Source organism: Equus przewalskii, chromosome 8, assembly GCF_037783145.1.
Source record: "Equus przewalskii isolate Varuska chromosome 8, EquPr2, whole genome shotgun sequence".
Lineage (NCBI taxonomy): Eukaryota > Metazoa > Chordata > Mammalia > Perissodactyla > Equidae > Equus > Equus przewalskii.
Genome location: NC_091838.1, coordinates 21783609 through 21801338, shown reverse-complemented (window position 1 = coordinate 21801338; position 17730 = coordinate 21783609). Strand labels below are relative to the sequence as shown.

The window sequence follows — 17730 nt, the reverse complement described above, 5'->3', positions numbered from 1 at the left end:
GAGCTCTTATTTAAAAGCAAGGTTTTTTCTATTACAAACTCATAGACATTACTACCATCTATTCTTTATCTTTATCTATTGGATTATATAGGCTCTTTAATTATGGTCATTTAACATTGAGTCTTAAAGTACGTTTTTTTTCTTCTTTGCAGTTGGTTGGTTTTGTGTATGCCTGTTATGTGATCAGTATTTTCATGGAAGAAGAGGACACTTGTAAGTACTGTTATAGCTGCTTGAGGGTTTATTTTGCATGAGATATAGCTTCCAAAACTCATCATTACAGGGCTGTAAAATCTTTCATATTTGGAATTTAAAATGATTGAACTCAGCATAGTAAAGTTACATTAAAAACATTTACAAACTAAACTGCACACAAATAAAATGGCACTAAATATTGAAACTCTCCATCCAAGTTTCATGGGAGGATGCCCAAAGACACAGAAGCCCACCGATTGCTGGCATATCATGTCTTAACAACTCTTCATCAGAGACCTCCATATTATGCTGAGTAGAAGATTAGGGGTTGTTTTATCCATCCAATTGTAAGGATGCTGCCTACAGAATATTGAAGTCTAACTAATAGCAATAACGTCAGTACAACAATACATTATAGCAAGATTTATATGTATATAAACTATATAAAATGCTCTAAGAAAGCTAAAAATGACATCTTTCAAGGTGAGATGCAAATAAAAAAATCAAAAACAGGGGCCTGCCTAGTGGCGCAGCAGTCACGTTCATGCATCCCGCTTAGGTGGTCCAGGATTTGCGGGTTCGTATCCTGAGCGTGGATGTATGTACCACTTACCAAGCCATTCTGTGACAGGCGTCCCACATATAAAGTAGAGGAAGATGGGCACAGATGTTAGCTCAGGGCCAACCTTCCTCAGCAAAAAGAGGAGAATTGGTGGTGGATGTTAGCTCAGGGCTAATCTTCCTCAATAAAAAAACCCTAAAACAAGAGATGCTGAAAATGAATTAGTGGACTCTAAAAAGCTAAGTAGTCATGTTTTAGCAGAACACTCAAAAGAAAGACACATGTGACCTGAAGTTACGTGGGAGGAGATTTAACAACATAAGTCAACAACTGGCATTTATTGAGTGCTTGCTAATGTCTAAGGCACTTCTTGGCACAACTCTGTTATGGGCTCATGAAATAGCAAAGAAAATTTTAAATTATTAAAAGATTAAATTATTATAGATAAACAAATCACACCCAACCATCCTGGAGATTTGTTTATGTCATTGCATCTACCGTCTGAGTTGAAAATTTGACTCTTTAACAAAATACGGGTGAGTGTCTAGCTGGCCATTATAACTTCTTTCTAGAACGCAACTCCAGAGGGATCTGATGAATTCTTCCCACCAAATGATGCAGTTCATGATATATGAACTGGAATCCAGTTGACAATGAGCTCTCATCTCAATTTATTTGACCACACGGAAGAAATATTAGACCCTGAGATTCAACTCATCAGGCAGTGAAAACACGCAAACATACTGCATCATATCTTTTATGCTTGCCTGCAGGTATATTTTTTTAATGCTAGGTGAGCCTGAAAGTTTCTGACATTTCAAAAGTGCAGTTATAATGGCAGCACTTCCCACTATGAGGTTACTTTCACAACGTATATTTTCAGGAATTTCATTAGTAGTTCCCCAATCTAACAAAATTGATGTACAGAAAATCAGCAGTGTGCTTCCCACTCACGGCTAAGACAGGCTGCACAGCCAAAAACAACTGGCTAAGCACAAACAATTTTAACTGGAACTGGAACCTAAAGGAAATTATTAGAAATGGGGCTGATTAAACACTTCAAAAAATTAGTACTTTGAATGACAAATCTCAGCTGAATCCCTTATGGTATTTTCCAGTAGGTACCAAAGCATCCTCTTTCTTTTTCTTCTCACTGAACTGGTTGGAGGCTCCATCCTACCTTATTGTGTGAGAAAAGACAGATTAATCAATAGCCTTCTTTTGTCTAATAGAATATAGAAAAGCTTTTCTTTGAGGCTTGTGATTTTAAGCAAAACTGGGAAATAGAAAACGACATGCAAAATCAAATGCTCATCTAAATCGGGTAAACGTTTTTTGACCTTCCAGCTGCCTTCTTTTAAAGAAATAACATCAGTGTATATGGACTGTATTGCTACTGGCAGATATTGTGGTTCCGTGGACCCTGGTGTCTTTAATTAACTTAAGTTTCTCTATAAAATCTCTGAATCAGCTATTTTAATGTGCATCAAATTGGGATTGAAGCAGCTGCTAACAGTCTATTCTATTAATGGTTTAATTCTAGTGTTTGTTTCTAAGGCCGTACATTAAATTACCAAGAGACATCTGGATATAGTAGTTGTGTTACCACCAATTCAAATAATACTTAAAGTCAGAAAGAGTCTTGAGTCCTCAGAAAAAAAAAAAGAATATGCCCTAGACCAACCTGACATGATAATCTGCTGGAAGAGAGATGACAGTGGAAAGCAATCACAAACCTTTTAGTCTGATAGTTCTCCAATGAGAGTAATTTTACATTTTTTATTGAAAGAAGAAGGAATCAAAAGTGCATTTGTAATTAAATTGTCCCAGAGTCTTCAGAAGGCAGATGGGAGCAAAAGGAAATGTCTGAAAGTGATTGCAATGATCTCGTGGGCTAGCACAATTTGTGCCTACACTTAGCTTTTAGGTGCAATAATGAACTGCCCTTTGGACATGACATTACCAACCCACAGTCAAGAAGATGTGTCCTTTGAATTGTTTTTCCAAAATTTAAACACAAAATAAGACAACAGTACTGGTAGCTTTCCAATTTGTCTAAGTATACTTCTGGAAAGCTTATTCTGAAAGGTAACTGCAAATATTTTCTGTAATGTCACAGTATTTTGGCAGACAATATATCATTTATCATTTCGATTCCTATTCTAACTAATGAAAATCTCTGCATTATTCAAAATGCAAAGCTAAGCCTTATTCTTGGACTGAAAGCTGTCAGCCAGCCTTAAAAATTAATAACAGCTACCCGCTTCTCTCCTCTGCACTGCTTAAGTGGTTCTACGGGACGAAAATTTCAGCTGATGGACGTTTCTGAAGGGTAATAAATGCTTGAGGAAACATTTATTTCCAGCCACCTGGCTTCTTAGTTACCTTTCAGACTCTTTTGCTAACTATTTCTTATAAAGACCATGATTGCAGGTCAAAGACAATGAAATAAAAAGCTCACAAAAGGAAGAGTACCGCTAGGTGAGGTCAATACTTTCCATCATTCACTCTAATGAAAAAGCCTATTTATATCTCTTGGTTCCATTTCTTACTTCTTTTTATAATATCTATCAATCTTTATGAACACTTTTGTGAGACCAGGATATTTGGAATCTGTAATCATAAAAACCTGTCAACATCTTGTTTGTGAATCCTCTACTGCTGAAAATGAACTTGTGGGCTTGTTACTATCTTGTCAGACTTACTAAAAAGAGTGTTTTTAACTCAGGGAAGTAGGGAGGCGAGGCAAAAGATGCTGAAAAATGGTACTACCTTAGATAAATATTGCCAGACTTTTTCAGAGGATCTGTTGCTGGTTCTACTCCTTCTGCTATGAGTTTGCAAATTGTACCTGGGACATCCCTTTGGGCCCACAGAGGCTAGTCTGGGTTGTACAAGTTGAATGGTGGGAGAAATCTATACACATTGGAAGCCCTAACAGTTAGTTTTTGAAAAGGAAATGAACCCTTCAGATGTGGGTTCAATATTTTACATTGAAAAACTCATAATAGTTCTTTATGCAACAATGTGACCCTTGCCATATACTTTTGGGGAACTTTTCAGTGGAAGGAAGCATGACTACTGGAAAAACATACCGTATCTCCACTGTAGTCGTGGCTCCTGCAGGCTCATGTTCATGTATTTGCCTGTCTGCCTATGAGTTCCTTTTAGGAAGAAAAGGTGATATTACCACACTAATGATGTGAATTGGAAATAAAAATAACCTTATCTCCTCCTAAGAATTTACTAGAGAAGTTAATGGAAGAGAAACATTAGTTTGAATGTTAGTTTCCAAGTTTTCCTTCCTCCCTTTGTAATCTATGAAGAAGTCTTAAAGAAGGAGAGTGACCCAAAGGTCAGGAACTAGGGGAAGGGGTGAAAGACACAGAGGCCTGGATGATCCTCAGAATAGAAAGCCTGCCTGTTGTCTTGTGAGCCTGGCAATATATGGATATTTGAGGATACGAATATATCCAATATACGGATATTAGAGGGAAAAGGGACAGGAGACTTTTGTGAGAGTCAAAGATGGAGAAACGTGTGAGACTCAGGTAAGGATGATCCTGTAGTCACAGTCAACATTTCGAGGAATCACAGTATTTGTCCAATAAGTCATTAAGAATCTACTGGTTCTCAGAGGGTATAAATTTCTTTTGGTAAGTATCTGGTGAGTTGCATGGAACTATCCTCGCCACACCTCAGATTTAGAGCCTAAACCATTTCCTCTAATTTGCTGAGATGACTCTGCCAAATAGCTGCAAAATTACTAGCTAATCTTTCTACTAGAATAGAAGGTCTCTGAGGGGAAGAGCTTCGTCACCTGATGCAACCCTAGAGCTTAGAAAAAGGCCTTGCATATAGCATCTAATGAAGAAATGTTTGTTCAGTTTATACTGGCCCAGCAATTCATTTTTCAAAATCTATTTCAAAACCCTAAGGTTCTCAAATTTGATGAAATGATACTCTTTTATGTTTAGAATTTATTTCGATGCCTGAGGCATTTACAAATATTTATCTTTGGTAAACGGAGGTCCTGTATGTCTTTAACATAATTGGATGGATTTTTTGTAATTTTGAAGGTTGAGATATAAGGAGGTGGATTAAACCTCCACTATCCCACATCAGAGTAAGAGCTTGAGTTTGTCCAATCCTGGACATCCTCGAGGGAACAAGGACTTGGAAAGTAAATGGACTTGCAGGGTGACTTCAACTGCAAAATATGACCAAAAGGATAGACCAACATTTAATGAGTCGGGACCAGCAGTGTGGGGATCTCGGCCAGCCCACACATGGGAAGATTAGGCAGCACAGACTAGGATTCCAGCTATAGTGCTATGGTTCAGAAATAAGATTACAGCTCTTGGGTAGGTTATCAAGACAGTCTCTCTAAAAAAGAATATCATAAATACCCAATTATTCAAACAAGTGAGCCAATTGGGGACTCTCCATGGGGGCAAGAGAGAGAAGCTCTTTTACTAGAATTGGTCTCAAAATCAGTGCTAAACTCTCAGCAAAGTGGAGCCCAGGCTATTGCCTATCCCTCCAAACCAGGACTCCAGTAATTCAGCCTGCCTAGGGGCTATCCACAGCCATATTTTCTGCTCTCCTCACATCCTCATCTCTAGCCACATCTGTTTTCCCAAATCCACCAAGCTCTTTCACACCGCCTCACACCTCCTCACATCACACTCTTTCAGAGAGGACTCCTCCCTGTGATGATTCACTAACTGTACATTCTTCAGATCTCACTTAATTATCTTTTCCCAAATCCTACCACTTTCTCTCGTCCTTCCCAGGCTAAATAAGGGCACCTGTGGTATATCCTTACATGCTTTCATTGCACAATGTACTTTTTCCTTGGAAACATTTAACACAACTGTAATTTTTAAAAGTCATAATATCCCCAGCACCCAGCCCATTTCCTGACATAACAGATACTCTATACAAAGATAATGAGTGATTATTGAATGAATAAATTTACAAATGGACTCAAAAGGATGTTTAGGATTTCCATTGGCAGAGATGGGAGACAATTTCTTCCTTTTCTCTTCTCTATCTCCATTTATACAAATGATCACCTCTCACACAAGCTAGAAACTTGGGCATATTCCTTGACTCTTCCTTCATCTCCCACATCCAATAACCAAATGTTCTTTAACGCTCTTCCCAAGGATAACCTCTCCCCCGTGCCCCAGTACCCTGAGTATGTCTCTGAACCTGTGCTCAATTTATTTTTTAATTAACTGCATTCCCCACTTGTAGAGGAGAGGAATCATATCTTACCCACTCCAGGATCCCAGGACGTGGTCCAGTACGTGGAACATCATAGGAAATCAGTGAATATTTGTTGTACAAAATATATAGTAGGGAAATTGCCCCCTTGTCTTTACATTATTTCTCATATCTCTTTCCTCACACCTTATGAAAATTTAAGTTTCCTACACTATAGAAAAAAATCTGATTAATTCACAATAAGATATAAATGTTTGTGCACTTATATCCCATGGAAATTTTCATTGGCTACTAATTGTGGCCTGTTTTGACAAAAAGTTGACACCAGCAAGCAGAGAACACCTACCCTCCAGAGGGGATTTTAATTTTCTCTGTTTCAGTTTGAACGGGATGTTAGTAATTACTTAAATGAAGGCAATCCTAGTTCTGCGAATGTCTAGCTCTTTTAGGAGATCCCAAAGGTACCCTGAGCTCTAACATTGCAGCTCTATAGATGATGCCCCCTGTCTCTGTGGGGTTATCTCAAGGTGCAATCAAGTGCATCATATTTTATTCTTCATTCATTTATGAATGGTAAATATCAACAGCTGTTTCAAAACATCTTGATTCCTCTGATCCAGATCAATAGTTGATGGAATGTGACACATCAGCCTCACACCTAAAGAAAGTCCTCTACACAAATGCCCACCTGCTGGTGGAAGGTGTAACCACCACTCCCTACATCCCTGCTCCAGACAGGTTGGAGCTCCCAGGTTCTCACCACCGTTACCAATAGCCCAAAGCCGTGTAGCATGTCCTTAAGTCGAAAAGGAAGAATAAAGGATCTGCCATCCAGATGGTCCAGAATGGAAGATGAGGGATTTGGGAACCAGATGTGATTATGAGGGAGCAGAATAACATAACAAAATTCACACCATCATGGCATCCTAAATGCACAGTGAGAAAAAAACGGGCTGTAAGGATTTTATGTGGATCTTGTGCAATGGTTTTATTCTGGGCTGTTAGTGGGAAAATTTAGGATTCCCCCCAGGGGGAAGAGCGGCTGACAGCATTCTCATTTAAATAAGAGCGTTTCCATTTTAAATCTAAATTCAATACCTTATCCCACCCCCTCCCCCTACCCTCTCAATCCTCCCACTGCGATAGTTCTGCCAGACCCACTGCAGGTACATTGATCCCTCTTTTCTCTACATCTGTTCCTAAGCTGCCCACTGACACTGGAGAGAAGCACATGCCTGCATTCACTGGCCCTGATGCAACTTCACAATGTTGCATGTGAGCTGTCCACCTCTCCCACCAGTCCTCTCACTCATTCCTAGTCAATGCCTTCTCCAGTTCCCTTAAAACTGCATTCTTAGAGCTCCCTACCCTCGTTTTAGAGACTTTGGAGTCCCTACCCCCATTTTAAGAATGAGGAAATGAAGCCCAGAGGGGTGATGTGATTCCTGGCACCCTTCTCTACCAGTAAGACTGATGCAAAGACAATGAAGGCCAGTAGGCATGGGTTCCCACAAGTCCCCAGGGCCTCTCTCCTATTGGAAGTGTCTATATTTATCTATGATTATTTTCTTCCTGAGGTGAAAAAAGAGGCCTCGATTCTGTCCTGTGGCTTTTGTGGCTATGTGCATCCCTTCCACACATTCAGGCACTTTGCTCCGGTAATGATTCTCTCTCTCTCTGTCTCATAGGATGTCTGTCTTTCTCTCGTTCTCCCCTCTCCCTCACCAGGTTCTTCCCCTCACTGGATCTTTTTCCTCAGCATCTGAATAAAGTCACATAATTTTGAAAAAGAAGAAAACAGAGATTACCCTGACTCCCCACCTGGTATACATTTAGCTTTCCTGTCTCTCGTGCTTCTTCCCTCCACATCCAGACTTTTCTACAAAGTAGTGTTCACTTTCTCACCTCCTATTCACTCCTGGTTGCTGCTGTCAGGCTTTCTGTCCTATGTCATCACTGAGATGCTCTGCTCTCTCGAAGGCCAGCAATGACCTCCTAATTCACTTAGATCTTATCAAGCTTCATTACAATTGATGGCTTCGTCACTGTTGACTGTTCCTTCCTTGAAAAAGTTCTCTTGGCTTTCCAAGCAATCCTATCTCTTGAGTTTTGCAAGGCAATCCCATCTCGTGAGCAGCACTTCTTTTACCAATTGAAAATTATTCTAATATCCTTATGCCAATTAAGCAGATTTCTGATGCAAGCATAGGGAACAAATTTTGAAGTGCTTACCCTGACTACCTGGGGAGTGATGATTTATCGTTAAGTCCTTAAAATGTTAACTGGTCATCCCTAGGGAATAGCTTATACTCCCTTGGTTACACTGAAGCATTTTAAGTAAAATAAGGCAATAAAACAGAAGCACTTTAAAGTAAAACCAAACAATAAAACAGATGCTTATCCGAAATAAGGCAGTCAGAGAAAGACGAACTCTATATGACTCCACTCATAGGTGGAAGTTAGTATATTGATAAGGAGATCTGATCGGTGGTTACCAGGGAAAAGGGGGGGTGGGGGGAGGGCACAAAAAAAAAGAAAAAAAAAAAAACTTGTTGAGGGTAGATCTCATGTTAAGCGTTCTTACCAATTAAAAAAAGAAGGACACGATGAAACTTTTGGGGGTGATGGATATGTCTACCACCTTGATTGTGGTGATGGTTCCATGAGTGTACTCATATGTCCAAACTCACTGAATTCTATGCACTTAAATATGTGCAGCTTTTCGTACATCAATTGTACCTCAATAAAGTAAATTTAAAAACAAAAAACGAAAGAAAACAGATGCTTATCCCTTTTAGATAGCAAAGTGACACATAATATTTTCAAGAGCTATATACATAGACCAAATATTTGATGGAAAACCGATTTTATAATTTCTTTGAAGAAATATCATACAAGTAACCAATAATAAAAGGTATATATGGAACACACATCATCATGTGCTTTATAGTAAGTACTTTATTGACTAAGAGAAAAATAATTCAGTGTTCTTTCTGGGAGCAAGATTGAAACTAGAATCTAAGTGAGATATTTGGAAGTATTCATATAATTTGGATGCCAACATGAAAATACAGTAGGGGAGAAGTAAAAGCATTTGTCTCTCCTTCTAAGTTGTATGAGGTACAAAGTAAAATAATTCTAAATTTTACCTAACTAGCCTTTCAGTATTGTCCACATTTTTTCCTCCTAGAAGGAAACAGGCGCTCTCTCCCTCTCTCTCTCTCTCTCTCTCTCTCTCTCTCTCTCTCTCTTTCTTTCTCTCTTTTGTTCGCTCTTGCTCTTACTCTGTCTCTTTGCTTGTAAGAAGAACAGAAAGTCCAAATTACAGTTAGTGGTGCATCGCAAGAACAGCTTTCTTTTCTCCATATAGTTCCATCAACTGCAAAGCGTGTAACATTTCCTAGCCCTGTTTATTAGATGCCACCTTCACAAATGTAATGTACAAGTCTGTGTCAGAGACTGGCCAGCTATTCGCTAAGCCCATTTGTTTGTTCTTCTCCCGGGCACACAATGGGACTGCATTTCCCAGCCTCCCTGCAGTTAGGAGTCCTGTGAAATTGAATTCTAGATCACAGAACATGAGGAGAAGGGATATGCCCACTTCCGGGCCTGGCACCTAAATAACGTCCACATGTGGCTCTCCATGGTCTTCCCCTTTCCACCTGTTGGATACAGACAAACATTGAAGCTTTGGACTCTGCATGGTTAAAATGGTGGAGCCACAGTGTTGAAGGGAGCTGGGTCCCTGTGTGATTGCTTGGAGGAGAGTTGACCACATGACCTGAGAACAGGATGATAAGTGCCTTTGAGGCACACAGCACTAAGAAGCATCCAAGAGGGTATGGTCAGGGAAGGGTTCCCAGAGGTGGAGACCCTACAGGAGAAAGAGGCAGGAGTTCTCTACCACTGCAGGGGGAGGAGAGCATTTTAGGCATTCCACAAATATACAAGTGCCACCTGTGTGCTTGGAAAGGTCACTTGGAGGAGGTGACACTGGAGTGAGACCTAAAGGATAGAAAGGAGCCTGTGAGGTGAATGTCCAGAGGAAAGCAAATTCCTGGCAGAAGGAACAGCAAGTGCATAGGAAGTCACTTCCCGGAGGAAGCTTCCAGCCGAAGCAAAGGCTTTGACTTCAGGAGCCACTTCATGCTGGATGCTCCGGAGGGTCAGAAGGCAATCTGGACTTTCCTGGCCTGCTGACTCTCAAAATAGTAAATTAAAAGGTAGACTGTATCAGGGACTTAATTTTAACCCCTGCATTGAGGAGAAAGACTACGTGAAAATGATGAGAAGCATGCCATTTTTTCACATGTTGAGAGAAAAGACGGTGCACAGCTGGGACTTTAGTTTTGTTTTCTTTTCCTCTGTTTCTATATTTGCCTCACTTTCTATTTATTCACCTACATGTTTGCTTGGAAAAGTAAATTAAATTTGTTTCTTTTTTATTGAAGGAAAACAAAAACTCTTAGTTACTGGTCCTAAAGTTGAAGCCAAGATGTCATACTGACTGTGTTTTCCTCCTGAGACAACAAAGATGCAAGAAAACAGGTGAAGGCCCAAGTCACTGCATTTTCTGATGACCGTTAGGGAAGTTTTTCTGCTCAGAAAATTCTACTTATATCTATTCGGGGTTTAAAAATCACTATGTGGGGCCAGCCCCGTGGCCAAGTGGTTAAGTTCACACGCTCTGCTTTGGCTGCCCAGGGTTTCGCCAGTTCGGATCCTGGGTGTGGACATGGCACCACTCATCAAGCCGTGCTGAGGTGGCATCTCACATGGCACAACCAGAAGGACCTACACTAGAGTATACAACTATGTACTGGGGGGCTCTAGGGAGAAGAAGAAGAAGGAAAAAAATAGAAGAAGATTGGTAACAGACGGTAGCTCAGGTGCCAATCTTAATTAAAAAAAAAAGAAAAATCACTATGCAATTTATTAAAGTGGCAACATTTTTAAAACCTGTTTTTTCTTAAGCTCTAAATGCTACATAGAAGTTTTCATATTCCATTTACAAATCTAGTAAATTTTAATGATCTCTTTTTTGGGATTTTTTTGTTTCTTTTTATTTGTGGCAAAATACACATAATGTAAAATTAAACACTTAAACATTTTTAAGTGTACAATTAAGTGGCATTTAGTACATTCACAATGTTGTGCAACCATCACCACTGGCCATTTCCAGAACTTTTTCATCATCCCAAAGAGGATTCTGTACCCATAAACAATAGCTCCTCTCTCTCTCTCCCCCTCAGCCCCTGGTAACCTCTATTCTACTTTCTGTCTCTATGTATTTGCCTATTCTAGTTACCTCATATAAACGGAATCATACAGTATTTGTCCTTCTGCGTCTGACTTATTTCACTTATCATATTTTCAAGGTTTATCCACATTGTGGCACGTATCAGAATTTCATTTCTCTCTAAGGCTGAGTAATATTCCATTGAACTTTCAATTACTATTTGATCTACTTAAATTCAATAGTCTAAATTCCTTTAAATAATCTGTTCCATTTACAATTTAAACTAAAGTCCTTTAAACATTTAACCTGCGTTCATGAATTCATTAAGATTATCATTCTTCTAAAGTCCTTCAAATATTTGTCCTAATCAACAAAACACTCATTGATTTTTAAACTAGTCCAGCAAATCCAATAAATCTAACAAAATAAGCTTATACATATATTAAATCTTAAATTTTCTTAAGTATTACACTAATTTAATAAAATTTTCCCATGTCTGTCAACCTCAAATCACAAGTATAAAATTAATTATCCAATTTGAATTTTGAATTGGTTTTACAGCGTGAATCTGCCAGATCTAGCATAATCTGTGTGATTATGTTAAGAATCACAAAGATTTTACATACCAAGTAAAAACAGATTATCCCAATGATTACGAAATCCTAATCTGTACTTCATAAGAGTATTAAAATTGTGGAATTGGCTTACTTTGTTCTCTCTATAGTCAATTCCCTGTGTTGGAAATGCATTTCTCTAATAAACAAGCACCTCGAACAATTTGAGGTTGCTACATACTAAGGTATTTTCAGCTGGGAAGCAGAACCTAAATTCCGAGAGGACTCTAACTTTCCATTAATGGATTTACAGAACATTTTTGTTTATAGTTAGTGGAACAAGAGGAGATCTCATTCTGTTCCCTTCAACTGTGCTTAATCTAGCAGCCCACAATCTAGCAGGACTCAGATGACATTAGAGATGAGTGGACAGACTCCTATTCAGAGTCCTTTTTGACTTGATGGTTTTTATACTTGCTACTTCTTGGTGGTTTTTACACTTGCTAACTCTCTAAAACATTTTAATGTCTTCCCATGTGACTCAACAGACACTTTGTTGACATTCCATTTGCCTATTTCAAATCTATAGAATTCTGTGTTCTTTCTACATTCTAGGTAGGTTACCAATTCTTGTAGACATTTAAATATTGGACTGGATTCTGCACTTCTCTCATATCTTTTCTTGTTCTGAGGTCATTGACCTGTCCAGATCCAAAAGTATTTATAGTCCAGACCCAGAATATTATTGTTTAATTTTAGAGCTTTAAACAAGCTTAAATAACTAATCCTTTATTGATTTATTCTTTCATTCATTCAAGAAACAGTTATCGAAAGACTTCTGTGTTAGACCACAAGGATACAAAGATGAATAAGACTTGATCCCTTTCCCAGGAGACCTTACATTCTAATAAGTGAGCCAGGCCTGTAAATAATTACAGAAGAGTGAAGTGTAGATAGTGGTCTGTATAAAGTGACTCAAGTGCACAGAAAAAATAAGAAGAGGCTAATTGCGTCTCAGGGCACCAAGCACAGCTACTCAGACATGTGAATACGGTCTTATACGAAGAATATTACATCACCAGGAAAGGAACGAAGAAAATGTATTTTAAATACAGGAAAAAATATGTCAAAAAAGCTTGAGAAAACCATGGAATATTCAGGAAGGCCTGGGGAAAACCTGGATCACCTGGAAAGTGATGAGTAGTTGGGTATGTTCAGTTCACTAAGTAAACAGTGGGGTCAGTCCTTGAGGGACCTTGGATTCTGTCCTACACTAGTGATTCCCAACCTATTTCATATCTTGGCAGTTATCGAGAAAGCCAACATTTAAAGACACTCTGTGGGAAATTACTTTTCTCCCAGCAAAAAATGACTGGCCAAGAGGGCTGGCTACTCCACACGAGGGAATTGGTATCTTATCATGTCTGTTCCTACTCAAGTCACACCAGGGATGCCCTGCTGGATGATGTAGAGTCAATGAACAGATTTCATCTTGGGAAGAATATGACCAAATTCAATTTTCTTGAATAGTAATTCATAGAAAATGAAAAAGACTTATAAAAGAGATCTCAGAAGAAATGGCATTTTTGGATGGAGATTGTCCTAGAAAAGGAAGAACCAAAAATAATAAAAGGTTATAAAAAAAGTAAAATAATATTCAAAGGGGAAATGTCCAAAATTATAGAAGTAGACAATAAAAAGGAATTATAGACTTGAAAGTCAACATGTATTTGCCACTTGATTTATAGAGCAAAGGAAAATATTGGCTAGATTTAAATGAGAATGGCAAAAACATATTAGGAAAAAACTGGATAACTAAGAAAAAATATATTACATAGGGAAAAGTTACAATTGTTTAGACAAATTAGAACTGTTTTTAGCCCTTAACTTTTTGAGGATTATTTTTCCTCTCAGCCATCCCGTTCTGCTTTATTGACCCCACCGAGATTTTAGACGTTCATTATTCCATTATTTAAATATTGTCTACTCTCAGAAATTTTAAAGTGGGAAGAAACTGTCAGCACTGATTATGGGAACATTTGATTCCAGAGATCTGAACCCACAAAAGGAACAAAAGCTAGAAATGCAGCCAAATAAAAATGAAAAGGGGGCTCTAAAGATAGAAAAGGAGGTGTTTTCAGGATTTTTTTAAACCTTGTTTTCTCCAGAATAAAATGTTCCTCTGAATGAGCCCAGCAATAGTGACATAAAGGCCTTCAGCCACCAGTGATTCTGAAGAGACAGTAATTAAAAAGTTATAAAAACTTCGAAAGGGATTTCAGTAAAGCCAAACTGTAGTCATAACCAAGCAGCCATTCCATCCAATTACTGAGCTGCTGATGAAGATTAACTGAAGGGTTAAGAGGGTATCTATTAAAGGAAAATAGCACCATCTGTGTGGCTTTGAAAGAGCTGAGTAATTTTAAAGAGAATGCAAAAGGCACTATTAAAGATGAAGGCTAAAGTAAGAAAGGGGAAGAAAACCTTACTTTCCCAATATGAGAAAATCAAAGCTAAAAAGTGCATGTATGTTGAGGGGGTAGGATGGGGGCAGCAGGTATGGTGTAGGCGTCTTTATACAGGTAGTACAAGTCTTGCACTAACAGAGAAGAGAGAAGCCACCGTAGTAGATGCTTGTATCAAAGCACCCTGTTGGGACACTATAGCCATGTCCTGCCTCCCCCAACAATCCAGGACAAGATACTAAAGACGGTCCATGGGATCCTTACAGAATAACTAGAATAAGCATATCACCGCATCCAAAGGAATAACAGTGAAAACATTAGGAGAAAGTCAATTTGTGCACTTTGCACAGAGAGGATATATCATCTGCAAAGAATCCCATGGAGTGACTTGAAATACCAAGAAAAAAGAGAGAGTGAGATCTCTCCTCAGGGTTTGTGCTACTGTGGGGAAAATCAGTAGAGAATAAACACAATGCCAGTCAAAAACTAAGCAAATGATGATCGAGATTGTCAAGTGTACATCGGGCAGGTCACGTGCCCCTGACCGAGTTGTGGACTATTCAACGGCCAGCCCTGGAGACAGGGAAAGCCAGCGACCCCATGTGACACTTAACCCAACAAATTCTGCCTCCATTGGGCTTTATTTTCTTTCTTGGACCATGTCTTTATACAAAGAAGCTTACCTTTCTAGAATAAAAAATGCTCGTAGAAGATGAAACCACAGGCTTCAAAAGGTAGCCACCTAATCCGTTTCCCCTCCTCCAAACTAGCTTCTCTTTCCAAATGTGAGAGAATCAAACTAGACACAAGTTCAATGCCAGTTCCCCGAGGAGAGACACTCTTCTGGGGAATAGGGGTCATAGCAAGTTGGAATTCTCACAAATCATTGTTATTCTATTCTAAACAAAGCTTCCGAAATTTCAAAAATCAATAGTTGATGGGAATCTGTCATCAGAGTAAGGTAAATGTGTAGCTATTATCAATAACAGCCTGCTGTTTGCTGCGTGCTTTCTGTGCCAGCACTCCATGGCCATTACCTCATCCAGGGCAACCACACCCAGTGGGTCATTGTCCTCATCTTATGGATGAGCACGCTGCGATTTTTCCCAACTCACACAGCCTGTAAGAAGTGGAACTAATATTTGATCCAGATATTTCAGGTACCAAAGTCCCTGTGCTTTCAAACATGCACTGGTGCCTTTCTTTCTAACAAGGATAACAACTAAATTCTTCATAAATAGGTAAAGAAAGAGACATTGGTCACTCAGTAGATTAAAACCAGAACATTCATATTTAAATACTGAATGAGAATATAAATTACTTGTACAACATGGAGAAAAATAATGGGCTAGCCCACTAAAATTTAAAGGATATGGGGAGTCATATGTAATGTAACACACCCAATGATCTTACTCCAGACCAATTGTCGTGTTTTAGCACAGAACACTCGATATGTGAAGTTTATCACTAGAGTAACAGAATCATTCAAATACTACAAAACTGTGAAAAGACAACCCCTCACCTCCCCCCCCCAAAAAAGCTGTGTTTAATTTTAATAGCTTCAACATTCTGTATGGCTATACAATGAAATTAGAAGAATTCACCATTATTAAATTCTGGCTCAATAAAATGTAAGAGAATATAAGACAAAATGTTTTTAAAAGCAAAAATGTAACTTTCCTTATTTTCACAAAACTAGGCTTAGCATTTCTTCCCCATGGTAGGCACCTCCAGGAAAACTCGGCCATTTTGGTGATTTCTCAGCCACATCAGCTGTCAGCGCAGGGATGGCTGTCCTCGTCCCAGCACTGATTCTGAGGTCAAGGTTGGTGTGGTGGCCTGGCTGTGAGGGATAGAGCTGGGCATCCATGTCTTTTCCTGCCCTTCCTACTGGCATCCACGGAGCTGTGCAGTGGTCCCACTGTGGCCTCCATTGTCAAGCGTGTCTCACCCTGGGCTGTCAGCACTCCATGTGCAAGCTACTGTGGGGCCTGGGAGCCTAGACCAACTTCCTGAGTACAGTAACCGGTGCTTCTCTTCTGTCTTCTGTATCTCACACAAGTGTCTCTCGTAGCCAGCCCTAACTCAGCATCATCTACAGAAGAGAATTCAGGAAACATAGTTCCAGCTTAGATAAATTGACACATCACAAAATCGCTACAATGTTTACTAATAAAACTAAGGCATTACTCTTTTGAATGTATCTCATGGACTCTAAATGCCATAGCAATTTAATATCCATAATTATCCATTTTAAAATTATGTAAACAAGCTTTAATTAACAGTTGAAATTTTAACTCATTCCATTTTCTTTTCTGACTCGTAACTTCCACTTCACCCATATTCTTGGGGGTACCAGCCCTATAGTGTAGTGGTTAAGTTTGGCACACTTTGCTCCAGTGCCTGGATTCACAGGTTCAGATCCTGGGTGCAGACCTACACTACTCATCAGCCATTGTGGCAGCCACCCACATGCAAAACAGAGGAAGATCAGGACAGGTGTTAGCTCAGGGCTACTCTTCATCAAGCCAAAAAAAGGAGAGGAAGATTGGGAACAGATGTTAATTCAGGGCAAATCTTCCTCAGCAAAAAAAAGAAAAGAAGAAGAAGAAGTTTTTTCTTAGTCTATCATACATTTCCACATTGAAAAGTTGTTTATGGATTAAAATCTCATTCTCAATGTTATCTTTTAATGAATAAAAGTTCTTAATTTGTATAGTTCAGTTATCAATCATAAATTAGGAAATTTCATGGTTTGTTCCTCTTGAAGATTGTGTAGGGGAGGAAGAGAATTCCTCTACCCATTCTAGGTCCTTCTGGCTGGTCTATGAATTAAACTGACATGAGAGAGAATAACAGGAGAAAAATCAAACAAAGCTTTATAACATGTCTACATTGGAGAAACCCAGGAAAACTGGGTAACTCACTAAAACGGCCAAGCTGCCAGCTTAAATAGCATCTTCAGCTACAGACAAAGGAGAGTGTTGGGGGTAGTGGTTTGGGATTTCAAAAGGGAGGAAGGCAATTTACTTGGAAAAGAAGAAGCAAATGTTTGGTAGATAAGAGTGGGCTTAGCCAGGACCCTCACAGTCTGTTAATACCCAGTTGTCTGTGGTGATGGCCTGTCTTGGAGACAGGCCTTTTATCTTAAATTCTTACAGGCAGTTACGGGGAAGGTCAAAGTTTCTTTCAGAGTCTTTTGTTCTTAAAAATAATCAAGGCAAAGGCAAAGAGACACATTTTGGGGGGGCCAATTCTGATTCCCCACAATTGTCTCAGCTAATCTTTTCCACATACATTTTAGAATTAGCATTTTGATTAAACTCCTGAAATTTTTCTTGAGATTGCTTTAATCCATAGATTAATTGATCCACAGGTCAATGGGTATCTTTGTAATATTGAGTTTCACAATACATGGATGTGACATATGTCTTTCATTTCCTTAAAACATCTTTAATTTCTCTCATTATATTTTATTGTATT

At 39.0% G+C, this 17730-nt stretch overlaps 1 protein-coding gene across 2 annotated transcripts in view; it reads left to right on the top strand.

The window, feature by feature from the left end:
- The window catches only part of NKAIN3 (sodium/potassium transporting ATPase interacting 3), a 611399-nt gene that overhangs the window by 571657 nt on the left and 22012 nt on the right, over positions 1–17730 (top strand). For both annotated transcript variants that reach the window (XM_070630514.1, XM_070630512.1), the window contains exon 5: positions 153–213. In XM_070630514.1, the coding sequence (XP_070486615.1) occupies positions 153–213 (61 nt within the window). The remainder of the gene's footprint in view (positions 1–152; positions 214–17730) is intronic.